The sequence below is a fragment of the Trachypithecus francoisi genome, unplaced genomic scaffold (assembly GCF_009764315.1).
Source record: "Trachypithecus francoisi isolate TF-2019V2 unplaced genomic scaffold, Tfra_2.0 Lachesis_group2, whole genome shotgun sequence".
NCBI classification, from domain to species: domain Eukaryota; kingdom Metazoa; phylum Chordata; class Mammalia; order Primates; family Cercopithecidae; genus Trachypithecus; species Trachypithecus francoisi.
Window position 1 is genome coordinate 73,494,552 of NW_022681465.1, and position 27,618 is coordinate 73,522,169.

General features: G+C 39.8%; 1 protein-coding gene across 7 annotated transcripts in view; it reads right to left on the reverse strand.

Annotated features, from left to right (window-relative positions):
• The window catches only part of FYB1 (FYN binding protein 1), a 171,538-nt gene that overhangs the window by 100,260 nt on the left and 43,660 nt on the right, over positions 1-27,618 (reverse strand). Inside the window, exons 1-3 of one of the 7 annotated variants that reach the window (XM_033179429.1) lie at positions 21,642-21,759; positions 11,356-11,456; positions 4,323-5,478 (exon numbers count right to left, since the gene is read on the reverse strand). In XM_033179429.1, coding sequence (XP_033035320.1) covers positions 4,323-5,478; positions 11,356-11,358 — 1,159 coding nt within the window. In that variant the 5' untranslated portion in view covers positions 11,359-11,456; positions 21,642-21,759. Of the gene's footprint in view, positions 1-4,322; positions 5,479-11,355; positions 11,457-14,849; positions 15,407-21,641; positions 21,808-27,618 lie in introns of those variants that run through there. The other 6 variants (XM_033179431.1, XM_033179430.1, XM_033179434.1 and 3 more) reach the window with 6 other exon arrangements.

The window sequence follows — 27,618 nt, forward strand, 5'->3', positions numbered from 1 at the left end:
TCAGAAGCATTTTCCCTGGAAGTTGCCAATCTAAGCAGCTGTGGCCGATCATAATCCATAGCAAATTCATTGGCCACATTTATTATTTCTTCCAGGTTGACAGGTAATGGGGAAAGCAAATGCACTCTGGAAACAATGACCTTCGAAAATTGCCTTTGATAATACCAGTGTCTTGGGATGACAGTCATCTGTGCTGGCTTTGCAGCCTCTCCACCTCTGCTTAGCTGAGTCAGATGCCTTCCCTTGGCTTCAGTCAGTAGGAGATGCCAAAATCTGGGGGCACTTGTGACCTAGTGCCACCTGGGTGCCGCCTACTGCTCTCTACCAGCCTTTGCTGTGGGGAAGGAGGCATCTGAGGGCAGAACTTTCTTGGACATCCGGTGGGAAACCTCTCTTCCAAAAACCATTGTTTGACTCTGGCATCATAAATCACAAATACATTTACATATTACAAACAAGTAAGTAAAATGCAGTTTAATGATTCCTAGAATAATATAATATAATATAAAAATGATTTATAATATAAAATGATCATGGGTCTGTTAATAAAATTTTCATGCTAATAAAAGTAATAAAATTATAGATAGTGCTCACTTATTTTGATATTATTATATGTCAATGCTGTATTAAGCACTTACAACGAATCTCATGTAGTGATTATAATGTGCTGGCAAAGTAGGTGGTATTATATTCATTTTTTCAAATAAAGAAAGACATACACCAAAAGAGGTAAAGCTAAGGTCACGCAGCTAGTAAATGCATTAGTCGTGCTTAAACCCCAGGTCTACTGACTTTGAAGTCTGCATTATATGGCAAACACTCTCATGTTAGGCTCTGTACCATTAATAACATTAGTAATGGATAACCTGGAAACTCTGCACATCGGTTTAAAATGGGTTCATTAAAGCTGCTCTATCTATTTCACGGGACATTATACGTATTAAAAGACATAAACATTTTGAACGTCCTTTGAAAAAAGTTAAAATAATATGTATATATTTGTGATAATATGTATACATACACAGATGGTGCCCTACTTACGACAGTTCAAATTAACAATTACTTGACTTTATGATGGTACAAAAGCAATATGCATTCAGTAGAAACCATGGTACAGTATTCAATAAATTACATGAGATAGTCAACACTTTATTATAAAATAGGCTTTGTGTGAGATAATTTTGTCCAACTGTAGGCTAATGTAAGTGTCCAGAGCACGTTTAAGGTGGGCTAGGCTAAGCTATGACATTTGGTAGTTAGGTATATTAAATGTGTTTTCAGTTTATAATATTTCTAACTTATGAATGTTTATAAGGACGTAACCCCATGATAAGTCAAGGAGTATCTGCATATATATTCAATATAAATAAATAATACACTTATGCTTTAAACACAAACATGCAAACATACATACGGGGCACAATGGTATGCGGAGAAAGTATTAAACCTGCAATCTGGAGACTTGGATTTTAGCCTCAGATGTGTGATTTGGATGTGTCACATCTCAACACTCACTTGTGAAATGGGGGTGATAATTACACTTAATACAGAATTTTCACATCTAAAGACTATATGTGCAATATACCACCTATTTATGTATATGTATATTACTTAATCATTTAATAATTATTTATTTTCTACTTACGTACTCCAGAATTATAAAAAATAGAATTCAGAATTTAAAAAAATGTTGCTACAACAGAAATTTAATTCTTTTCTTTATCTTGCTTACCCAGTTATATAAAATGAATATACACTTTCTAATTCTGATATATTTTAACCTTCCTAAATGAAATGGTAAATTACTTAGTATTCTATCATTGCTTAAGAAAAATAGCAGTGGCAGGATCAAGAGTAGGCAGATCTGACTTAAAAAAATTTTGTGTTCAGAGAATTCAGAAAATAAATGCTTACTTTATGACACAAACACCAGTTTATTTTCTGCAGTGTTGTTTTTTTGGAAACAATACGAATTGTTAAATCGATTAAGCTTGTCACCCATTTACTGAAGTATTATACAGCTCTAAAGAACAATCAATTACTCTTTATTAAAATGTAGGAAGATATACAGGATTTATTTATTTTAAAAAAAACAAGGATCAGAGCATTGCACATAATATTCTATTTCTTGAGTAAAAAGCCAGTGGGGGGTAGTATTTATGTTTGTATTTGCTTATGTGAACATAAAGAAACTTCAGATGGACATATAAGAAATTAAGAAGAGTGGTTTCTATGGGGCAGGGGCTGGAAAGACCCAGAAAGTGGCAGACAAGGGTTAAAGGTAGCTTCACTGTACACCATTTTACAGTTATCTCATGTAATTTATTGACTGACTGCTTTTTCAGTCAGAATGTAATTTCTACTTAAAATATAAAAGAATTCAAATGCTTTTTTAAAAGGTGGATGCTTTAAAGGGATATTAGTCAGAGTTTAAAGTTATGAATCAGATTGCTTAATCCAGATGTCATGTGAGGTCAATCTAGATTAAGAGGGATTGAGTTCTGATTTGTGGAAGAGGTGAATGAAGAAAGAACAGGATACATTTTGGAGCATAATACATCCTGAGGCACCAGATGTTAAGGGGGTTACACTGATGACAAGATTTAAAATGTGAACTGTGGCATGGGTTACCAACAGCAGGCAGGCATTCAGGAGCCAGGGAGGGTTGCAAAGGGGAAGAGAAGGAGAACAAGGATAAACTCCATCTGTTCTGCAGTTCTGCCTGGGTCTTTGTAGCTTTACTTCACTAAAAATCAGACCTTGTCGGGCCTTCAGAGTCAGAAAGAGGACTTGGTTAGCATTTGTGGAAACTCACTGAAAAGCATGACACCAGGCAACGTGTGTTACCACCGTGCTCTGCCACCACCCGCACTGGAGCTGGAGTGAAACATAGATGGAAGAAAGTTCCCAGGGATCTCTGCCTAACATCAGAACTCCTTCCCTGGCATGAAGTCACAGCCATAAAATGGAGGTTATAATACTTAATTTTTTATCTGAGGTGAAGAAATAAGAGAAATAAGGGACCTTTTAGAAAGTCTCACAAAAATAACAGTTCTGAATTATGAACCGGTATTGAAACAAAATGACAGATGAGGAGAAGATGCAATGTGAAACAAGGATGAACCTTTCTGGAAGACAGATGGTCATGGGATCATTCCAAACTTGCTTTCTGTGTGTTTGAATTAGCAGAGGACTTGATCACTAAACTGTTCACAAACAAGGAGAATACTGATCTCGGGAAGATAACATCGCAAGATGTTTCTACAGTGCAAAAACTAAAAACGACCTTTAGGCTTAGAACTGCTTTAACTAGACCATACTTCCGTAAGGAGAAAGATGTGACTAAGAGTAGTGTGGTCACTTGTAGGCACCTCTTTCCCCCCTCACAATAAACAACAATTGCACATCATTTACCTAAAATATTAATCATCTCAAGCATGTGTGAGCTTCTGTCATGCAGTCACTCAGTACCACATCCCAGAGAATTGCAGTGACATCTCTGGTAGAAATTTAAACTATTTACCTGAAAGGAAAGGAAAGTACTCCTTTGTCTGGCTCATTTTCCTAACTATATATTACTTTATGAATCAGAAAAGTTCAGAAAACTTTATACTGAGAAATAGAAAATAGCTAAAATGTGAATTTCATGAGTCCTGTTCCTTTCTCATTTGAATACTGGGCTCGGGAAACATGATGAATTGTGTGGATATTTGCAGCCACTTAAAGGAGGGCTTGTCAGATCTGCACTATTGACATTATGGCCTGAATAGTTCTTCGTTGTGGGGCTGTGCTGGGCATTGTAGGATCTTCAACAGCATCCCTAGCTTCTACTCACTAGAGGCCAGTAGCACCCTCCAGTTGTGGCAATCAAAAATGCCTCCATACATTGCCAAATGTCCCCTAGGGGACAAAATTGCCCCCTTTGGGAACCACTGACCTAGAGGATAGCTCATTTTCTGTCTAACTCCTCTGTGTTGATGGGGTAACATACCTCAGTCTCATTCAACAGAAATGAAACCCAACAAAGGAAGTAAATGCAATGGTTATCATTAAGCAAAGCCACGTATCAATGAAGTGGATGCATTGCCTCTCCCTTCCCCCAACAAAACCCCAGCTGACCACGGCATTTTCTCACAGAATGAAGACTTCCTACTTTCCCAGGCCTCCCACATGAAAGAAAAGAACAAGACAAAGAAAATTCATTATACACATATGAGTACCAGATACAGAATCATTCCTCCTTATGAAACTTTCCCCAGAAGCTAAAACATTCTCTGCCTTGGAGTAAGCCATACTGAATAGCAAATGAGAAAAGAACTCACTGTTTCCAGAAGAGGTTTTGAGGAATTTCGTCAGGTCAACATTTGGTGGTCTGTTGGGTTTTGGTGGAGGTGGACCCAAGGTAAACAATGGAGGCAATGGCTTCTGCTTTGGAGTGGCTGAATTCTTGTCTCCCTTTTCCTTTTCCTGACTTTGGCCCCATGGCCCCTCCACTGTCAACTTAGAAGGGGCCTTAGGGAACCTGGAAGGAGGAGCCCCTGAGGCCGAGTCTTCCTGATTTGTTTTGCCCTGGAAGGTGTTCTTAGCAGCGTCTATCTTCCTATCTTCCTTTTTTTCTTCACCATTTTTGGAAAGGCCTGAGCCTCCCCTGCTCGCAACAGGTTTCAAAACCACTCCAGGAAAGGGCGAACTTGAAATCTCCCCTGCATGGTCTTTATTTTCTGGGTCTTCCCTTGCTGGTTTTAAAGGGCCGCTTTTGGACCTGACTCCCAGGGGAGCTGGGGACCCCTTTGATGGAGACGCATTCTTCACAGGGCTTTCATCTTCATGGGAGTTCTCAGTACTTAGGGGTGGCTTCTGGCCAAAGGCAGGTTTGGGGAAGAGGGGCTTGGATTCAAGATCTTGTGACATAAATTTCCCTTTAACACCAGCCAATTTGGGGAATGCTTGCTTCTGTTCATTTTCCAGGGTTGGAGGAGTAGGCCCAGATTTCGGACCTAGTGGCTTTAAGTCATGGTCTTGGTTTACACTGTGAAGAGATGGCTTGTTTCCAGGAGGCCAGGGAAACGCAGGTTTGGAATCTTCTTTGGGCAAGTTGATGGGCTTGGGGCCTACAGGTTTCGGAAATCCCACTTTTGCCTCGGGGTCTCTGGTGGTCAAGTTGGCTGGTGTTCCAAATCTTTGGCCCGCTCCAGTGGGCTTTAGAAACGGGGGCTTGGGTTCCTTGTCAGGCTTTTCCTCAGAAGAAGGTTTGACTGCCACAGGTGGCTTTGGGGACCCAAACTTAGGTACACTGCTGGGTCCTGCAGGAGGGCTGGCATTTCCTTGGTTGTTGAATAAGTTCTTTCTTGCTTGTATTCCTGAAGATGAGTTTGGCCCTATGACTCTGAAGGGTCGGCTATTGACTGAGACATCCTCTGTCGGGTTGCCCCCTGTGTTAAATTTCGCCATGAGGGACTTTACATCTGGCTTTGCATCCTACAAACATAGGGAACAAAAACTAGCTGAGAGACAAAAGTCTTACTTGCACAGTTTAAAATACTATACCTTAAAGAGCTTCCTGGTTTGAGGCCTGTAGTGTTGCTGATTGGTTAGCAAGATATTGTAACATTTCTCTTCCTCTCTGGCAAAATAAATTGCGAGAGTTTCTTGAAAGGGGAAGGCTATGGTTGTGCATATACTTTTTATTTTGGTTATCTCAGACTGACTTGCTTATTTTTGCTTAAGAAACAAATCCTTTCTTTATTCTCACTGTTTCTCTAGATATCTTGTTGGATTTACTCTAACTTGGTATTATTTATTTTTAAAGTTTCACTTGAAAAAATATGGAAGTGACTAAAAAAGGATTTCTTCCATATTTTATAATTGAGACTCTTAAGTAGAAACTACCTTTAAAAAATGAAAGTAAGTAAGTTCTTCTGTAAATTGAAGCTGCGTGCTTTACACAGCATGGCCATGTTTAACATACATCTCTGTGGTTTGCAAGAGTTTCTTTTTTTTTTTTGCTTCTACCCACATTTAAGTTCTGTTTGCTAACAGGGAGATGTGGTGGGAAAACCTTGCTCATTTTTATAAGTAAGTAGTAAAATGACTTCTTCTACTTATTTGTAATTATTTAGCACTAATGATTCACCTGTATCCATACCAGCAGGCGAGTGTACTCACTTTCAGAATTGTTCTGTTTAGAGGTCATGCTCTGGAGGCACAAGGGGGAAGATAAGGAAGAGGTAATAGGGACGGGCTGTCAGTCTTATTTCCAGACCTTTCTTTCCACAGTCATCCCTTTTTCTCAGCAGTCCTTTTACTGGGTCCCCCCTGCTTGTCTAGAATTAAGGTATTACATAGCAAAGATAATAGGTATTCACTTTTCTCTGTGAATGTAATCCCATTTTACCTGGGAAAATTAATGGTGTGTTTGCTCTTTGTCTTGAAAGCAAAGAGTTTAAATTTTTAGTTCTTTTAGAAATATTTGAAAATTGGAGACTTTAAAAAATTCACGGAAGTTAACCAATGTGGCCATGACAATTTCCCTTTTCATGCTTTAAAATTCACCCGTAACATGTTTTCCTACTTATCCCCCACCTTTCGTTGCCCCATATCCAGGCACATTTTATCTTTCAAGGTGCAAAACCAGATCCCTCTGGTTGGGAAGGCTACTCCCACCTCCTGACTCATGCACACTTCAGGTGCTTCTACAAGCCCCTATGTTATTTCCTGTTAGAGTGATGAGAACTACCATTTAGTGGGGGGTAAATATATGTGCTTAGTTCTATATCGTCCCATCTTATTCTTACAGTAGTTCTAAAAGAATGATGTTATTTAACCCCATTTCACAAGAAAGGAAAATGAGGCTGGAACTGCAGGAGGATGGCATGGCAAAAGCATGAGAACTGGGTTTAAATCCTAGCCAGAATTGTCATGTGCTTTAAACATGGAATTTGTAAAATGCCCGTCTCATATACAATATGAGTTCAATATATGGAAATTATTATTAGAACTGTTAAGTAGCATACTCAAGGCCTTGAATATGCTACCTAACAGTTCTAGGAACTGTGAGCACAGGCAGGCAAACTCAGGTGTATCTGGGGCTCCGAAGTCCAGAAACTGCCTCATTTCTTTTTGTATCCAGGCATCACCTAGCCCAGGGCCTGGCTCCCTCAGGATTCTAATATATGCTTGGGGAATGAAGGCAGGCACTCAGATGAATACCGTGCATAGTGATTTTACAAGAAATGTTGCCCTCAGCAAGAGTTTCTCTCCATACCAAACCGTAGGGCATGTGTGTTTGCAGGGTGGAAGGCTAGGGATTTAGGCAGGAGCAGAAAAGCTAACAGCAGCAATTTTCAGCTTGAATTTTGTACCTTTAATTTATGTCCCTTATCTGAGTTGTTGGAAACTGCTTGTTTTCTACCTTTCCTCCCTTTGCCACTTTTCTACCACCCCTGACTTCCTCAAATCCTCAAATAATTCCCAAAGGCAAGAGGCAGGAAGACAGCAGAACAAGGGAGAATTTGGGTGCTGGGGGAGGGAGTAGGAGAGAATGGGTTGTTCCCTAAACCCTCAGGGAGATCAGAGTTGCAGAGGACCCCAAACGTCAGTACAAAGGGCATAATTATGGCAGTACCAAGAACACAAATTTGCCCCCTAATGAAGGGAGTCTGTCTCTGTGGAAGATGTCTTTTATTCTAGACATAATTCCATATCATATAATGTATATTCTAGATTTATAACAGGAGGCTGCATAGCTGAGTGACTAAGAGCACAGACTTAGGAACCAGGTGGCCTGGGTTTGAATCTTACTGGCTATTTAACCTTGGACAAAAGACATCAAAATTCTTTGGGCTTAGTTTTCTCACCTCCCTAATGGGAATAATAATGTGCACCCATAGGACTGTTAGGAAAAGTAAATAACTTCCTATATGTAAAGCACTTTAAAGAGTACCTGGCACACTGGAGGATTTCTGATTTTTATAAATCAAGTGAAATGTTAGACATTCTCTAGTACTTTCTCTCTCTGCATCAATGAGGAAATGGAAAGCAAGGGTTTTAAGTGGTATCCTACTTACGTGGCGATTTTATGCCTTGGATTTCATGGGAGGAAAACCCATGAAATACCCTAACCCATTATCAAACTCAATGTCCTGGTTTTGGTTTAGAAAATATGGAAGTGGTAGATTTAGATTGGAACGTAAGTCTCTCAGCTGCCAACCCAGACCCAGGAGGCAGTGCAATGTCAAAGTTAATAGCACAGACTCTAGGGTTATGACTTGAGTTCAAACCTTGACTTTGCCACTTTACTAACCACGTGATCTAGCACGGTACTTATCCTCTGTGAGGCTCAGTTTTCTACATCTTTAAAATGAGAATAATAACAGTACCTAGAGCTCACAGGGTTTTTCTTTTAAAATAAGGATTAAATGGGTAAAGGCATGTAAAGTTCTTAGATAAGAACTGCCTGTAATATATATGTAATAATTGCCTGCTATCTCTGTTTTTCTAATTCGCTAGTCACAAAACATTATTTTCTCTAGGTGACCAAATTCTGAAGTTGCAATCATTAATGTTATGTCCCAATTTTAAATTAAAGTAGCTAGAACTAACGTACTCCTGAATAACATAATAGAGTTACGATATTTAAGTTTGGTTTACCTACACTGTGAGACTTGTCACTGGATGTTGAAAGACAGGGAAAGAAAGAGCAACAAATTCCTATGCAGGACATCTTAGAGCTCCTTAGCCACTAATATGTCTGGCAAATCAGTAGCCTGCACTCTGCAACTATCTAATCACTAATATTGGCTTCTTAGCTTTAGAGATTGTTTAATCACGATCACTGTTAATAAGTTTAGTAGATAAAGTGTTCAACACCCAGACTCATCCTTAATCGTAACAATAATAGGTACATTTTTTCTTTAATCATAATGATAGAAAAAGCAAAAATGATTTTTAAAATGGATATTCTCTCATTCTGATTTCATTGTGGATTGAATATCTATTCAATTCTCTAGTACTTTTATTTTTACTTAAAAAAGGGTAGGGGTAATATATTCGTGTGTGATAGAGTGAAAAGTAAGCCTTCTACAACTCCTTAAGTTAGTTCCCCAGTTAGGCTGATGCCCTCATTTACCAGTACAGTATGAGTTCATACTTGTTGTTCTGGAATAATGATTAGCAGTGTTACTTTTTAATCTCAAGCTGATCTTCCTTAAATAATAAACTACATGATGATCTTCCTTGGTTCTCTCTAGAGACAATCACTGTCACCAGTTTCCCACGTATGCTGCTAACCGATGCATATGCAAACATAAACACACACATATTCACACACATACATCCTTCCTTCTCCCACTTTTCACACATATGGAAACATCTACTCTGCACCTTGTCTTTTTCTAGGACTGATATTCAGTAGATATACACCAGTACAGGTGGATGTATGATCAGCAACCATTTCTGTTTGTTTGTACCTATGCCAATTCCTGTTGTTAAATATTTTCAATATTAACCCTACTTTTTTCACTTGCCAGTTGGACCATATTGGTGCATGTTATTTGCAGAATCTTTTTAACTTAATGATATCAAGATTGGGCTTCTACTTATTCTTCAGAGGAGTATTTCACAATCTGGAAGACATCAGAGTTTATGATGTTTTAGTAAAACAAAAATTTCATTTGCAATTTCTTTTCCAAAGCCATTTGAAGCAATTTGTTATTATTTCTACCTGCTATGTATCCATATAATGCTTAGTCCAGATTACTCACAAACATAGCTCACAAACACAGATTTAATAGTAGAAAATCTCTTCATAGAAATTAATTTCCTTTAGTCCTCATATATTTTGTCCTTCCTCACTATCTTCAATGGTATAAACTTTTACATTTGCCACAGACCTTGGGAAAATGTCTGTTAACAAAAATGCTTTTGTTACATCCTCCAGATTTCTAGTTAAAAACCCCAGTTTTCAGAAAATCTTTTTCAGTTTTAGCAATCTACATAAAAGTAATGAACCTAGTAAACAGTTAAAGGCTGAGATGGCATGAAGGACAGACATCCCATCTTTCTTCCCTAGAAAGAAATTTTCCTAGAAAGAAAATTGTCCCTTTTGTAGTTAGTTCACCTACATAGTTACATGTGGAAAACTAAAAATATTTTATCTCTATTATTGGGAATAGGATTTTGTTTTGTTTTAGTTTTATTGTTATATTACTCATGGTTTTAAATATTTCTTGGATATTGTACTAATCTAGTGGTTCTTAACCTGTGCTAGTGGGAATTCCCCCCCTACCAGTGCTGGAGGATGTTTTTCAATGTCTGGAAGCATTTTTGACTAAAATAACCAGCCAGGGAAGGGGTTGGGTAGAGGCCAGTGATGCTGCACATCTGTCCTATAGGAGAGCCTCCCACAAGAAAGAATTATCAGTTCAAAATGCGGATAGTGCCAAGGTTGAGAAACCCTGAGCTAATTCTATTGCTCTGAACTACTGAAATTAACTTACCAGGAAGTCAGATTTATTCTTTTTTTTTTTTTTTTTTTTACCATAGACTACACTCTAACACCTACAAATAACTGTATAGAAACTAAATGAGCCACTACTAGCAGTGGTTTTTAAAGTTACCTACCTTTGAAAGTCTCATCTTTAGAATATTCTTTAAAATACAAAAGAAATAAAACTTACATAAATCATGGGTAACTAATGAATTTAAAATGACTTAGAAGTCAGATTTTACCTCCTTAAGATATGTTGGTGTCACTTTTGCAATTAAAGCAAGAGGAGAATTCATCTCTGCTGTGGCTGCTGTTACTCTTCCCTGTATAAAGCCAATAAAAAAGGAATAAAATGACTTCATTTGATTGTATGTAATGCTTCTAATCATGAGGGAGGCAGTAAATGAATAAAATAGTTTACCCAAATTGGTTTTTCAAAAAATCTTTGATAACTTTTTACCATATGTGGAGTTTCTTTATTGTTATATTGAGATAAAGTCGTTTGTTACCCATGACTTATTCGGTTTCAACTGCTGGTTCTTCTTATGGAACAAAATTTGTTTCTGCCACTGCCATCCTTACCCATAATAGGACCCCAGTACAGTGATATCAGAGGGCAACAAGAGGCTGTGAGGTGACTCATGAGTACAGGAGAAAAGGTTCCAGGAAGCCAGCCCTCGTCCTGCCTAAGGCTTTGGAGATTGTAGCCATGGCAGATGAAGATGGTGCTCTGGTTGGAGACCCAGCTTCTGTGGGGCTGATGACTTTTGTTACTCAAACTTAGGACCTGCTCTGCCAAGGTCTGACCAGGAGGTGTAACAAAAAGATTGAAGAGACAGAATGTCCTCCCCTAAGCTGGAGAAACTTACCATCTTTGAGGCAGGAAGCACACTGGCAAAAATTTGTAATAGATTCAAGCAATTCAAATTTTTATAGAGCAATAGGATTCTGCATTACTGGTTTGCATTGCCTAGATTAAAGAAAATAATACATAAGTCCCCCATGAGTAAGCCCTCCATCCCTTCTCATCACACACAACACACACACAATGCACACACGCACACACACACAGTCTTTTCTCTTTAAAGAGACTTGGTCTGTTGTACCCAGGAAACCTGGAAAAGGGAATGGTTTCAATCTGAAAATAAACTTTCATAAAAATCTTTACTACTAGAAATTACATAAAAAAAAACTACCTCAACTTAAGAGTTAACGGTTGCTGGCTGAAAATACAGTACTCCTGACAAGACCCTTCACAGGCATGGTGGATAACAAGTTCCACTACAGAGAATAGAACCGCAGGGATCTTTTCTATCCCCATTAACATTGTTTAAATACGTTTTTTCTTTTTTTGAGATGGAGCCTTCCTCTATCACCAAGGCTGGAGTGCAGTAGCACGATCTTGGCTCACTGCAACCTCTGCCTCCTGGGTTCAAGCGATTCTCGGGCCTCAGCCTCCGAGCAGCTGGGACTACAGGCATGTACCACCACGCCCACTAATTTTTGTATTTTTAGTAGAGACGGGGTATCACCATGTTGACCAGGCTGGTTTTGAACTCCTGACCTCAGGTGATCCACCTGCCTCAGCCTCCCAAAGTGCTGGGATTACAGGCACAAGTTACCGCACCCGGCCTATTTAGATTCTTAATGAATTATAATTTACATGTGTGCTGTTTCCCCAAGGAGATGTAAAAGTAGGAACCTTGTTTTATTTTTCCTCCTCAACAGCAGTTCCCTCCCTGGCAAACAAACAAACACATCTCTGATCCTGGCACATCTCTTTCCATAATATGCATTGAACATACTGGCTGATGGACTGAGTTTACTTAAATTTCACCTTGCTTGGTCATACAGATGGGAGTGGAGAAGATGATTTTCTTAGTTCCTTTGTTGACCTGTAGTTGTGACTTAAGCACTTGCTAATAGAATATCTATTTCATTGCAAATGAGCTGTGGTGGATTCCAGCGGGCTGAGCCTCTGAGGCTGGAGAGAGCACCAGGCCCCTCTTCAACAGGATGTGGGAACTTGACTCTCGCCGCAAATTAAGTTCTTGGGGCAGGAGCCCTCTGCTGCAGGCTCTGGGGGAGGGCATGGGTAGGAGGAGCTGGTGGCGGAAGCACCGGTGGTAGCACTGATTGTGACAACCCCTGTATGTTTTTCTGTAACTTGTGAAGGTGGAGATGGAACTGCCACAAGCCCAACAGTCAGCGATGCCCTGTCTGCTATGGCCTTGCACTGGTGTCGTGTGGAAAGAAACACCTGACTTAAATGGGGACTTTCTGGGTGGTGTGTGTGCCCCACCAGGTCCCCTCAGACCTTGGCAGAAAACCTCCGCAGATGTCTCTGTGCATCATCTCCTGGTCTGGTGTTATTCCGAGCACTGACGATCTGGACCCTTCTGCTGTCTCTACTGTGTTCTCTCTTCCAGAGTGAATTAGAGCAGAAGAAGCAAGATAGCCTAGCAGGTAGTAAAGTTTTGATGGTGATGGTCGACCCCCCAAATGCTGGTGCCTTGTATACTCTATAAGACATGTGCATCAGTTGGATTTTTGTGTACCCCCTGTTTTTAGAATCAGGAGTTTGACAATCATCATCAATCTACAAATTTGAACCTTCAACATTCTCTTCCAGGTTATCCTACAAAATAGCTCCTGTACAAATAGTTTTGACTTTGCCATGGCCTCTGAGGGCTTGAACATAAATGGATAAGGAAGTTAAATACGACTTTCTAGTCAGGCATGATAGTGCGTGTCTGTGGTCCTCGTTCTTCAGGAGGCTGAGTGGGAAGACCGCTTGAGCCCAGGGGTTTGAGTTCAGCCTGAGCAACATGGCGAGACCCTGTCTCTAATACAAATAATACATATGAATATATATGACTTTCTAGGTGTTTCTGAGATTTGTATTGCTATATGTTTTTGAGTTCTTGATGTGGATAGAATTAGAATGGCAATAGGATGTAGAGAATACAGAGTTCAGATGTGGGTAGTATAGAACAACAAATGGTCCTAAAACCACTTATTTTTCTTATTCTATTTTATAATTTTTATAGCAAATTTAACTTACATTTGTTTAGGATAATTCACTCAGCCTGCATGAGCTGAAAATACCAAATTAGAAAATAGTTTTTCAGGAATTTACATTTGGCTAACGAACTTATAGATAATTGAAAAATGTTTTCATAGATATCTTATTAGTGGCTTATTTGATTCTTAGGCTAACAGTTAATGTACACTTCATAATACAATATAAGTTCTTTCATTTTTTTCTGTTCCTCCAACCTCAAAGAGAGACCTAAATTTCAACTACTATTTCTTATGGTTGTTCTATTTTCATGTATACCCCAATAAAAACTTCGTTTTGCTAAGGACATTTGAAGTCTGAAATAAAAATCCTTGATGTCTGGGAAAGATACTTTTTGACAAGGGAAAAATAGAAATGTTATGCTTCCTTTTTTTCCTCAGCCTTCGTGTCACACCCAACAAATGCAAAAACACAGACACACACAGACACACGCTCCTGGGCGGTCAATTTCTTTTCTACACTCAACATGATGTTAGAAACTGAAAGCTTATTGTCTACATGGAGTGAAGTGGGGGTGGAGGAATGAGGCTATCTGTGTGGGGTTTTCTAGAGACTTCCTTCCCAGAATGTGAAAAGATCAGTGTGAAAACTGCTAAGAAGAGGCAGAACTCAACAAGTTAACCAAGACAGGTGGCAGCAGCTGGGCACAGTGGGCGGCTCAAGCCTGTAATCCCAGCATGTGGGGAGGCTCAGGCAGGAGGATTGCTTGAGGCCAGGAGTTTGAGGCTAGCCTGGGCAACAAAACAAGACCTCGTTTCTCAAAAAGAATATGCAATATTAGCCAGGCACAGTGGTGAGTACCTGTAGTCCTAGCTACTCTGGAAGCTGGGGTGGGAGGACTGCTTGAGCCCAGGAAGTCAATGTTGCAGTGAGCCATGAATGCACCACTGTACTCTAGCCTGGGTGACAGAGTATGACTTTGTCTCAAAAAAAAAAAAAAGGCAGGTGACAGCTTTCAGTCAATGAGAGATCCAGAGTTTGATTTGAGGAAAGTAAAAGCTATACATTAGAAATGGAAAGGCACGGAAGATTCCAAAAAGAGAAATAGATAATATTTTGAAACCTCACTCTATGGAATATGACAATGCGGGGTATCCTTCCTCCCCCCAACCCTCCCCCTTGTTCCCATTCCATTTTGTCTCCTTTTGAGCTTTGAAGAAAATGCATTCAGTATTTAGTAATCAGGATTAAATAATATAAGCACCTCACACCTCTTAGCTCACTTTTTCGGATAACTGCGCAGTAACAAGACTCTGCCATGAGATGAGCATCTTTTCTCACCTTTGTTATCATGGTGCTCTTCACTTTGGGTTGCACTTTTTCTCATTAAAATTGTGATGTTTTCAATTTCAAGTTTTCCATGGTGTTCATCCTGCTCTTAGGATGCAGCCACTCTCTTTTCCCAGGCACGCTTCTCTTTCCAAAGCATTTCATGGCTTCAGCTGCCCTGGGCTCTCACTTGTCCATTCATTCATGGATTCATTCATTTTCTACTGTGTGTCCTAGAGACCCCTTGCTTAAGTGCTAAATCTATTGTGTGACACCTTGCCACAATCTAGATTAACATCTATGCTTTACTAAAAACACTTTTCTTGGTGAACAAATCACCTTTACACGCCCCCTGCCAAAAAAAAAAAAAACCCCAACTCTATATATACTCATATAATTATCAAAAAATTCTTGAGTTTAGTAGTTTATACCCGTTCCTAATTTCATTATTAAACTAATAATCACATTTTAAAAGAAAATTTCACATATAATACCTCATTTGATCCTCCCAAAGCCCGGCTAGTTCTTAGTGTTATTAATATACCACCATAAACTGAATCACTTAGGCTTTAGCAGGTGGTAGGATGAGAACGAAACTCAGGTTCTGATTCTAAATTCTGTGCTCACCCTATATGCCATAGGAACCATGACCTTCATTGTCTTTCTCATGTAGTTACTAGTTTAAGTTCTCAGCTCCCACACAAAACTTTTTGGCAGTTTCTTATTCTAATCCAAAATGTTTTCCACCTAACTCTAGCAATTGACCTCCTGCCCAAGAATCCCTCGTCATTGTAAGGGATGCGATAACATTTGTCCTACTTATGGCTGTGATTCTGGCAGCTCTGAGATGAGCAAGGAAACAGAGCAAGACACGGAGTTTACAGGGCTCAAGGCCAAAACATCCTGATTGACTTTACAACATCGTGGCCAATACGAAAAGGGGAAACAACTAAAAGATGACAAACAATTCCATTTGTTTTAAAAACGTTTCGTTTGTGTGTGTGTGTGTTGGTGTGGGGGTGAGGTGTTTAGATAGATGACTATATTAGGGCTTTTTCAGCCCAACCCTGGCTCCAAACAGCTGCCCCTTAGAGTTGGCTACATGAACCATCTAACTGGTAGTTTAGGGGCTCAGGACACCATTCTGGTTCATTCATTGTCTGCCTGAGATGGTGCTTATTGTTCATTTGGCTTCAGCCTCAAACTTATTACTGGGGGTGGTTGAAGAAGGGTATAAACAGATACTACAAGAGAAAGAAGTTATAATTTGGGAAGTCCCATGGCAAAAATCAGATTGATAACAATGCATTTATATATAGTAACTTCTGTCTGAATGAAAAAGTGAAAAAAGTGTTAACATCTTTGGTCAGTTCAAAGAACAACAAAAAAATGAAACACACCAAAACCCTTTCTGTGTTATGCTTTTCTAAATACTAAATGGTTTTCAAAAGAAAGTACCACAGAGAGAGTCATCTATTATTTCTAGATACATTTTTCTTTTAGTTAAAAATTTAAACCAAATTAAGATACTACTTCACATCCATTTGAATGGCTATAATTTAAAAAAAAAGCAGAAAATAACAAGTGTTGGACAGGATTTGGGGAAATTGAACACTTATGCACTGCTGGTGGGAACGTAAAATGGTATAGCTGCTGTAGAAAACAGTATGGTGGTTCTTCAAAAAATTAAGCATAGAATTACCATATGATCCAACAATTCCACTTCTGGTGTATACCCAAAAGAACTGAAAGCAGGGACTTGAGCAGATATGGGTAGATCCCATGTTTATAGTAGCATAATTTACAATGCCAAAAGGTGGAAGCAAACCAAGTGTCTGTTGACAGATAGAGGGATAAACAAAATGAGGTTTATAATACAATGGAATGTTATTCAGTTTGAAAGAAGAAGGAAATTCTGACATAAGCTGTAACATGGAGAAACCTTGAAGACATTACGCTAAGTGAAATAAGCCAGTTGTGAAACAACAAGTATTGGCCGGGTGCCGTGGCTCATGCCTGTAATCCCAGCACTTTGGGAGGCCAAAGCGGGTGGATCACTTGAGGCCAAGAGTTTGAGACCAGCCTGGCCAACATGGTGAAACCCTGTCTCTACTAAAAACACAAAAATTAACCAGGCATGGTGGTGCAAACCTGTAATCCCAGGTTACTTGGGAAGCTGAGGCAGGATAATCACCTGAACCCAGAAGGTGGAGGTTGCAGTAAGCCAAGATCGCACCACCGCACTCCAGCCTGGGCAACAGAGCAAGACTCTGTGTCAAAAAAAAAAAAAAAAAAATTATTGTGTGATTTCACTTATGTGAGGTACCTAGAGTAGTCAAATTCATAAAGGCAGAAAGTAGAATGGTGGTTGCTAGGGGCTGAGGGAGGAGGGAACAGTTAATTAATATTTAATGGATATAGAGTTACAGTTGGGAAAGATGAAAAAGTTCCTGAAATAGATAGTGGCAATGTTTGCACAGCAATGTGAATGTATGTAATGCCACATTTTACCCTTAAAAATAGTTAAAATGGCACATTTTATACTATATATATTTTACCATAATTAAAAATTCAGTTAGAATGTTAAAAAAACAGTGTTTGAAGAATTATAAATTTAAATTAAATGTAACAGTGGATCAGTATCAAACATCTAATATGAATAAAATGATAAAAAATCCACTTGAGAAATATAAGCACAACTCTAACTAGTTTTTGTTTTTGTTTTTTTTTTTTGTTTTTTTTGACTGATAGGGTAAATAAAAGTACTTTGAGTGGTTTGCTTTGCGCTGACGATGGGGAAATGAGAAGCGCATTGTGTGGTAGGATCACCCTGGGGGAAGTTTTTTTAAAGCAGCACTTGCTGTGTGGCCCACCCCACCCTGCTGTGCTCCTCTCAGGGATCTTTAGGGGGACTCACCAACCCAGTCAACCAAGGGTGCCGGGGGGAGGGTGTGGCATCCTGTGTTGTATTCAGAGGCAAGCATTATTAAAGACGAGTGGGATCCTGGATCTGTCTTACTCTTATCCTCACATCTTTCTTGATCAATTACTACCAAAAGAGTGGCAGAAATTCAGTGGCAAGGATGGGGGCAGCTTTTGGAGTGGGTACCCTGCTTTAGTACAAGTGAATGGGATTGGAGTGCAGATGCTGGTTGCTTGTCTATAAATTATGCCCATGTATATGCCAAAAAGATATGCCCATGTATCAGAACCTATGAATGTGACCTTATTTGGAAAAAAGGTCTTTGCAGGTGTAATTAAGGATCATTCAACGGAATCATTCTGACTTATGTAGGTAGCCCTACATCCAATGACAAGTGTCCTTATAAGATACAGAAGAAGAGAAGACAGCAGAAGAGGAGAAGGCCATTTTATAAGAGAGGTAGAGGTTTTAGTGATGCAGCCACAAGCCATGGAATCCCTGGAACCACCCGAAGCTGGAAGAGGCAGAAACGAATCCTCCCCTAGAGCCTTCAGAGGGAGCATGGTTCTGCCAACAGCTTGAGTTTGGACTTCTGGGCCCCAAAACTGAGGGAGGATAGATTTCTGTTGTTGTAAGCTGCCTAGTATGTGGTACTTTGTTACAGCAACCACAGGAAAATGATACACACCCTTACAAAACTCCCAAATTACCTTTTTTCATGTGTGTGTATAATATGATTTTTAATATTGTGTATATTTATATTAGCATATATTAGAAATCTCTAATATAAAAATAGTGCTATGCATATTGTTAAAATTCTACCCGCATCTCCCTCCTTTGTTCACTCTTTTGTTTATTTGTTTGTTTTTAAATTTTATTTTAAGTTCTTTCTGGGATACATGTGCAGGATGTGCAGGTTTGTTACACAGGTAAATGCGTGCCATAGTGGCTTGCTGCACCCCTCAACCCATCACCTAGGTATTAGACCCCACATGCACTAGCTATTTATTGTGATGCTCTCCCTCCCCCTGCCCCGCAACATGCCCCAGTGTGTATTGTTCCCCTCCCTGTGTTTGTGCTGGATTTCTACAAATGTCCAATAGTCTCTGTGGATGAAGTTTAGGAGGAAGGGAAAAAAGATTGTTTCATGATCATTTTTTGCTGCACCACCACTTGTTGCCATATTAGAGGTGACATCCCAGCTGGGATTATTCCTGACTTGGAAAGACTAAGTTGGGAATTAGTCACAGGCAGCAGGTGAGTTTGGTGGCATTTCACCTGCACTCAGAAGCAAAGTCATCCACTGCTCTGACCAACTCTCATGGTACAGGCCTCAGCAACACGATTAACAAGGTTATGTATTGAATTTATATAGCTAAACGGTTTTCCTGGTTTCTTATCTGTTTAGAGAGGCTGATTAGCAGAGGTAGAAAAACAAGAAAACCACTGAGCTTTCCAAATTTATCAGAGAAACCCCAGACCAGCTTCTGATGGGGGAATATTCCTTGACTTCCAGAGCTTCCCACTGGATTTTCATCCTGCCCAAAGACATTCTAGGTTTGTTCCTAGTGACCAATAGAGAGCATTCCAACAATCACTTCTTATCAGTCAGCAACTATATAATAAATACCTGGGACATGCTTGCCCCTGGGCTTTTGTAAAAAGAAAGGAGACAAATGGGCCTTAAAGGTAGAACAATTTCAATTAGAAGCCTGTACGAGGTTTAGAAGCACAATGTTTGAGAAAGAAAAAAATCCTTAACCATCAGCGAACCAAGTCCTTCATTTTACAAAAAAGAAGTTGGGTAAGGTATCTGTCCAAGGTCACACAGCTGGGCTAAAATCTGGGTCTCTCCCTTGCTCATCCTCTGAGCTTTCCACTGCGCTGTGCTGTCTGACCTGTGGGGTACCAGCTTCTACAGCAACTTGCTCTTAAGTCACAAGAAGAGAGGGCAACCCGGATTGCCTTCTCGGCCAGGTGCTGTGCTAAGAGCTTTTCAGGGATCACCTCATAACAGGTCTATGGAGACGTTACTGTTATCCCCATTTGACAAATAAAGAAACTGAGTCATGGAACGATTTAGGAACTCGCCCAAGGCCCACAGCTGGTGCGTGGCGGAGACCACTTTCAAGCTCAGGATCTTGATTCTGGAGTCACAGTCTTAACCTCAACCTCTGGAACCACAGCCCAAACCTACCAGCGGGCCATGGTTCATTCTCTTTGCTTTCTTGTTTTTAGAAATGTTCCTTTAGAGGCAGCCTCTAGTAACACCTCAGACAAGTGAAATATCATTTCTACTTCACTGACCTCTTTCTCTTGTGAACATATTGTATAAATGGTGGAAAATGTGGTTTTAAAAGCACGTTGAGGCTGGTAAAAGCTTCAAAGTCAGCGCCTGCACTTACTCTTTGAACCACTAGATGTCAGTGTGATTGCTCTATGAAGCAGCCGTAACTTGCAAGGTGTCACATTGCCCGGGAAATCAGCTGCGGCGAGCTTCCAAGCCTCTGGACTACAGCAGAAGCTGGGGGGAATTTGAAGCCCAATGGTAGTAAACAAATGATGGACATGACAATCAGGCAGTGTGGATTTCAACCTTTACAATAATTTCTCAAGGGAAACGGAATCCATTTTAGCCTTTCCTTTTTGAAACAGATGGTCAACTTTTCCATGGGGTGCCTTAAGTGCACCATAACTCCTTTGATATTCAGGATCACCTTTAATGGCACATCATAAAATAAGTGGTTTTATTGGAAAGAGCAACCTTATCCTCCTCCCCCTCACCTATCACTTACGATTAATTTCTTAAGGCATTGGACTATTTGAAGTGCGTGTGTCTCACCTTGCATGGGGACGTTTTGCTCTACTTAAAACCTCCGCTGGCATTCCCATAGCATGGGCAGAAAAACACAGCCGCAGCTTCACCCTTCCTGTGATAAACCCGTCTGTTTATTTATGCAAAATATTTAAATGCTGAATATTAATAATCTATTATTTTACATTAGTATTCAAAAAGTGTATATAGTTTTTTCCCCTCAACAACTCCATGAGATAAGTTCTATTATCATCCCCATATTTAGGTGAGAAAACTGAGACATAGAGAGGTTAAGTGGCTCTCCCAAAGTCACACAGCTAATAGAAAGCAGAGTCAGAGGCCCATTTTCTATTAATTACTTCACTGCAAATCAAGTTAAATAGAGGGGGGAAAGGCCTTGTGAATTTTTCAGAAGAATCAGCAATGTATACAAGAGAGGCAAAGGCTCCAATGAAAATTTGGAGTTGCTGGTTGCTTTGAAAGGCCTCGTTGGCTGATTTGCAGCTGTTTGTCATCATTTATCCAGTTTGCCAGGATTCCTTCTGAGAAGGCATAATTGATGGCAGTATAGTCCCTTTCTTTAGTCTATGTAGAAATCTCACATGAATGCCCACGTCCTGCCAGGTTTGGAGGAAATTGAAAGTTACTCTTTCTTATCAAAAGGATGGACACATGTTTGTTAGAAAACAGGATGAAATAAATCATCTGTGCCCAGCTCTGTTGGCAATAAAACCTTGTTTCTGATTTCACTGCAAGACATTATTCAACACTAGTGGCACCAGAGGTTCCAACAAGAACACATGAGAGGCCTTATCCAGTTACGAAACAGCAAGTGACAGACACATTCCTGGCCACATTTTTATCTGCTTATCATCCTTTTGGCTACAATGAGGCTGAGTTTTAGTGTCTCATGTTCATCTCTTTTGCTATTTTCCAACAGAACATGCATTTCCTTCAGTTATTCAGCTAGTACAGTCTGTGTGCCAGAATTTGGAAGTGGTGCTTTTTCCCTGCTATAAAGAATTACACATTTATTTGAAAGAAGAAACCTAGGCATATCTGTTACCTGACTCCTGCAGAATAAGGCGGAAGGATGGCCTCCTTTAGTGGATCTTCCTGGGCCAGGGTCTGGGACCCACTCACTTTTTGCTGTTGCATCTGCTCTGCATGTGGAACTCAAGAACTGTGGAGTTTTCTGATGCCTGGCAGGGTTTTGTTCAGGGCAGTGGTTGAGTGAGCCACACCTCCCTCCCCCAACCAGGCAAACTTAGACAAGAAAAGTTCTATTATGCCCTCAGGATATTGAGTAAGAAGGAGGAGAAAGGGGAACTTAAAAGTGCCTGTTCAGCCTGGATACTTCTGCTGACATTCCCACCAAGCATGTGATATTTAAAAGGGTAAAACCAAAACAAGGTTCTCCTGCCTTCCACCATATTTATTCAAGAGGAAGAAGCTGTAAGTTCTTTGGACCTATAATCTTCCCACACACCCAGAGGTGTCACCTGCAGTGGGGGCCATAGGGGGATGCTTACAATTAGAAAGGTCCACTGGAGCATGTGGAATATTTGGAACCTAACTGCACCTGAGGTCAGGAGGTAAAGTGGGGCGCTTGACCATATCAACTGAAGGGTGGTCACTCATGTGCTGGAAAGCCCACTAGACTCACTCTGTCGAGTCTCTGTTAGACTATTCTTCAGGCTGGAAGAAATGGAGTATTTATATGATAATCCACGTGAAAAGACTATCATGGGGCTGAGTGCAGTGGGTCATGCCTTAATCCCAGTACTTTGGAAGGCTGAGGCAGGAAGATTGCTTGAGACCAGGAGTTCAAGACCAGTCTGGACAACATGGTGAGACCCTGTCTCTACAAAACTAAACATTAGCCAAGTGTGATGGTGCATGCCTGTAGCCCCAGACACTTGGGAGGCTGAGGTGGGAAGATTGCTTGAGCACAGGAGTTCAAAGCTTCAGTGAGCTATGATTGTACCACCATTGCACTCCAGCCTGGGTAACAGAGCAAGATCCTGTCTGAAGGGGAAAAAAGAGGAAGAAAGAAAGACAGAAAAAAAAAAGAGAAAGAAGAAAGAAAGAAAAAGAAAAGAAAGAGAAAAGAAAAAAGAAAAGAAAAAGAAAGAAAGAAAGAAAAAGAAAGAAAGAAAAAGAAAGAAAGAGAAAAGAAAAAAGAAAAGAAAAGAAAAAAGAAAAGAAAAAGAAAAAAGAAAAGAAAAAGAAAAGAAAAGAAACCCCCCAAAACAGAGGCTACCATTGGGACTAAATGAGATTTTAACAAATTGTGGTTGTGAAATTAACCTCCCCCACCTCCCTTCTACTCATTCATTCATAAACATCAAACACTTACTGTGTGGGTCAAGCACTGCCTAAGACTAGAAAGATGGAGAAGACGAGGATTTTCCTCTCAATGGCTTATAATCTTACAGACCTTATGCCAGAGATGGTCACTTTCCTCCCAGTATGATTTTCCCTTCTTATAGAGTAGTGGGGTCAGCAAACTATGGCCCACGTGCCAAATCTGGCCTGTAGAATGTTTTGTTCAGACCTCAGGCTAAGAATTTACATTTTTTAAGAATTGTAAGAAGAGGGAGAAGAAGCAAAAGAAGACAATGATGACAACAATGATGATGACATGGCTGAGATCGTATATGGCCTGAAATATTTACTATCTAGTCCTTTTTTTTTATATTTTCCTCTAAATGATAGAAAAAGTTTGCCAAAAGTTTAGGATGCTTATTCTATCCTAAGAAATCGCTGGCTTTTTACCTGGCCCGCAGCTACACAGGACAAGGCATTTTCTAGTCCCTCTTGCCATTAGATTTGGCCATATGGTTAAGTGTTAGTCAATGAGATCTATGCAGAAGGGATCTATGTAGCTTCTTGGTGGTGCCCTAAAAGAGGGCCCCATCAAGCTTTCTCCTCCCAGCTGGCTGGGATGCTGTGGGGGCCTGAGCTCTTCTGATCCAGTGATGACTGAGGTAATACTCTAGGCATGATGGAGCCAGAAGATAGAAGGACCTGGCCCCCGACACAGGAGACAACCCCATCATCACTGGATTTTGCTAGATGGTTATAAAGAAGGGAACAGGAGGAAAGACATTTAACTTTTAAAAATTAGTGTTATGTTGTGTCTCTTTTGCTGCAACCAAACACGTATTATAACCACTATAGAGATAGACACTGTATAACCAACCATGACACACTGTGATGAGTGTTAAGCTCAAAGTACGAATAAAGGCCTCTGGAAATACCCAGGAATATGTAATTCCTTCTGCATGGGGGCAGAAGAGTTGAGGAAGACTTTACCTAATATGGGACAGTTGATCTTGGGCCATGAAGGAAGCCTAATTGGAATTTGGGATTATTTGTTTTTCTTCTCCTCTCTGCCAACCTCTAGGTGGCTCATGCCTGTAATCCCAGCACTTTGGGAGGCCCAGGAGGGTGGGTCACCTGAGGTCAGGAGTTTGAGAGCAGCCTGGCCAGCATGGTGAAACCCTGTCTCTACTAAAAAATCCAAATATTAGCTGGGTGTGGTGGTGGTGCATGCTTGTAATTCCAGCTACTCAGGAGGCTGAGGCAGGAGAATTGCTGGAACCCAGGAGGCAGAGGTTGCAGTAAGCTAAGATTGCAGCATTACACTTCAGCCCAGGCCAACAACAGCAAAACTGTCTCAAAAATTAAAATAAAATAAAATAAAATAAAATAAAATAAAATAAAATAAAATAAAATAAAGTAAAATAAAATAAAATAAACAATCCACCAAAAGTGAGCAACACACCCTGTCTTCAGGGAATGTACTGCCCCCTCTCCTTTTTCACCTGGCTCACTCCTGCTCATGCTCCAAAGCCCAGTGTAGATATCATCTTCTTTTGAACTTTGTCCCACAAGACTGGATAAGGCCTTCTGAGTTCTGGCGCTTGTACTCTGCTTTAGTTGTTGGAGACATGTCTGTCTTTCTCACTAGATCGTGAGTTCCTTAGGGGTTGGTGGTAGCTGTGGCTTATTTGTCCTGGATTTCTAGCTTCTAGTACATCACCAGGCACACAGAAGGCACTTTATAAACATTGAGTAAATTAATTTATTAGAGGCCAAGGGTAGCTTCCTGGTTTGTGGGGCTGTTACTTTTTTTTTTAATGAATTTGTCCTAGGAAAGGAAAGGTGAGCCCTGCAATTTATATCTCTCAGTCTCTGTGTCCTCAAAGTATATACATTTTTAAAAGTTTGCTTTCCAAAAAGGAAGAAAAGAAATGTACACATTTAGAAAGTTTTAATTTAAAAAATTGAAAGTTTCGCTTGATATGAATGGTCTCTAAGCTTAGTAGTGTCTGAAAGGTTTGAAGATTTAATAAAAACAACTAAAATGTTATGAGCTGAGTTTAGTAACATGGTTCTGAAATAAGTGGAAGTATAGATACTTGCTCAAATTTATCTTATTTTGAGCTTTTCTTATTATTACATAACAATAAACATTCATTTTTCTATTTTAATAAAATCTTTACTCACAAAGGAAAATTTGTGCAAGAATATTATTTGATTACAAAATGATGATGCTGATAATTACATTTGATTCTCCCCTTTGTCACTCTGTGTTATGTGTCTTATAATCAGTAAAAGAGGAAGGGGAGCAACATGCACTGGGGTCTGTCGGGGGAGGGCAGTGGAAGGGAGAGCATCAGGAAAAATAGCTAATGCATGCCGGGCTTAAAACCCAGGTGATGGGTTGATAGGTGCAGCAAACCACCATGGCACACATTAACCTATGTAACACATCTGCATGTCCTGCACACGTACACTGGAACTTAAAATAAAATTAAATTTAAAAATAAAAAATAAAAGCAAAAGCATTGCTTTTGTTGCAAAGCTATTTTACTACATGCTTTGGCTACATGCATTCAATTTTCTGAACTGGCAAATTAATGTAAGACTTTAAGACACCGTATAGTACTAGTATTTTCCCCTATCATTTAGAGGAAAATACAAAAATATGAGGAGCATATTTTCCTTTACATATAGTCCTTCTTGAGATGGTGTTAATAGAAGGTGAAGTTGGAATTACTTGCATTATGTTTCTAAAGGAAACCAATAATTTAATATTACGTTATTATTTGAATATGAAGTTTTCATTATTTTTGTGGCTATTCACTAAAGGCCTTCATAAATTACAGGGAAACTTGAGCAATTAAATTAAAAAAAAATTCAAAGCCTTCTGAAATAAAGTTTTTCGTCTTATATCTGCTACGGAATCATAGCTAACACCTCAGTGCTTCTGGATATTTTATTAAATGTTTAGGGCTTCCATCCCCCCATGCAAGAGTAATTCTAAGCAAATGATGAATGTCTCAATGAGTAGCTCATTCTTTGTGGATATGAAAACTAGGTTTCCACTTCCCTATCCAGTGCAGCTGTATTGTGCAATACAAGGAAATAAAACCCTAGGTAAGAGAATTAGAGTGGGGGTGAGTGTAATAGAGATAGAGAAGATCAGCTTATTCTCAACTCACTACTCCCAGTATCAAATATCCATTTCAGATACAAGAATTTCTGTCTTTATACTCCAGCCCAAATTTCCTACTGTTCCTATCTCATCCCACACTCCCCTCTTCTCCAGGTGGAGAAACTCTATCCTGTGCTGTCTGCTCCGTATAATGACGACTTTGAGGTGTCAGCCTGTTCATGACTATCACTTGTCAATATGCTTGCTTCTCTGTCTTCTAAATTAAATACTGTACTTATTGTTGTACTTACTAGCAGTTATATTTTTCTACAATTAAAAAAATGATAAAGTTAATATTCTCAAAGGAGCAAATAACACGAAGATGATGGCTATTCCAGCCATCTTTCAAGGAAAGGTGATCTGGTTCTGGTGGCCAAGCCAGCTCTGCTATGTCAGATAAAAGCCTCCAGTGACTTACTCAGAAAACAAATCATGAATGTGTTTGAAAGTGAAATGGTTTGGCCTCCAGTCAGCTTTTAGCACAGTCCTGACGGTTTTCCTTACTACAGGGATTGGGCGTCCTGTGAAGACAGATGGGGGAGGGCTGCCACCTTCTGCTTGCTCACCCAGGGATAGCTTCCCAGGCTTCACCACTGCTCCAGACTAATGAGCAGCAGATGAAGCTCTGATGAGTCCACGCCTTTCTGGAAGCTTGTCGTTGCCCTGCCAACATATGTTGAGTTGTCAAGAGCTCTGTCTTTAAGCCAATCACATCCTGATCACAGTTCATTAAAGGTATGTATTCCTCTAGTGAGCTCATTGTCTGTTGTCAGAAATCACTCAGTGCCCAAACACATTAGGATGAGAATGGACTGTGTAGGAGAGAAGAAAATAAATGGGTTCTGCGTATTTGCTTTGACTTTAACAGCTACTTCCCCTTACGCAACTCAACACTCACGCACACATATCAGAGAAACATTATCATCTGCAAGCTGCAGGACTGGCTTCTATTTAATGTGTAAAAAGTGGCTTTTCTCTACTTGCCTCTCCCTAAATCCTTCTAACTTCAACCTCTTTCCTCTAACCTGCTCATTCTTCCTGCTTTCTTCCAAGTAGGAAACTACTTGGTTAACATCAGAGATTTTTCCACCTCCAAGCTTCTAAAATTCTAGAAATACATTTACATTAGGGAAAGTTATAAAGGACTTGAATACTTTCCAGAGGTTTTTGCTACATGGGGTTTTATTAGTGGACAAAACCTTATAAAAGATGTCAACAATCTTTGAGAAGCAGAGGTATGAGAACTGTGTCTGCTTCCCCACTTCACATCCTTGAATCTCCTCCTGACTTTCTGCCATGCGGAAGAGTGGTCACTGAAGATTTTTGGTTTTGTACAGCTAGCAGTAAAATATATTTGAGTATGCACTGCAAAACTGTGAATATTTATTAATGAACCCATATATACATGTATGTATATAAATGTGTGTGTGGTGTGTGTGTGTCTGTTAAAACATTTTAATTGACAACATTAGGCTGGGACAGCTCCAGAGTTTTATGTTTTTATGTTAGCAAACCAAAGTCCAATGTAAACAATAAA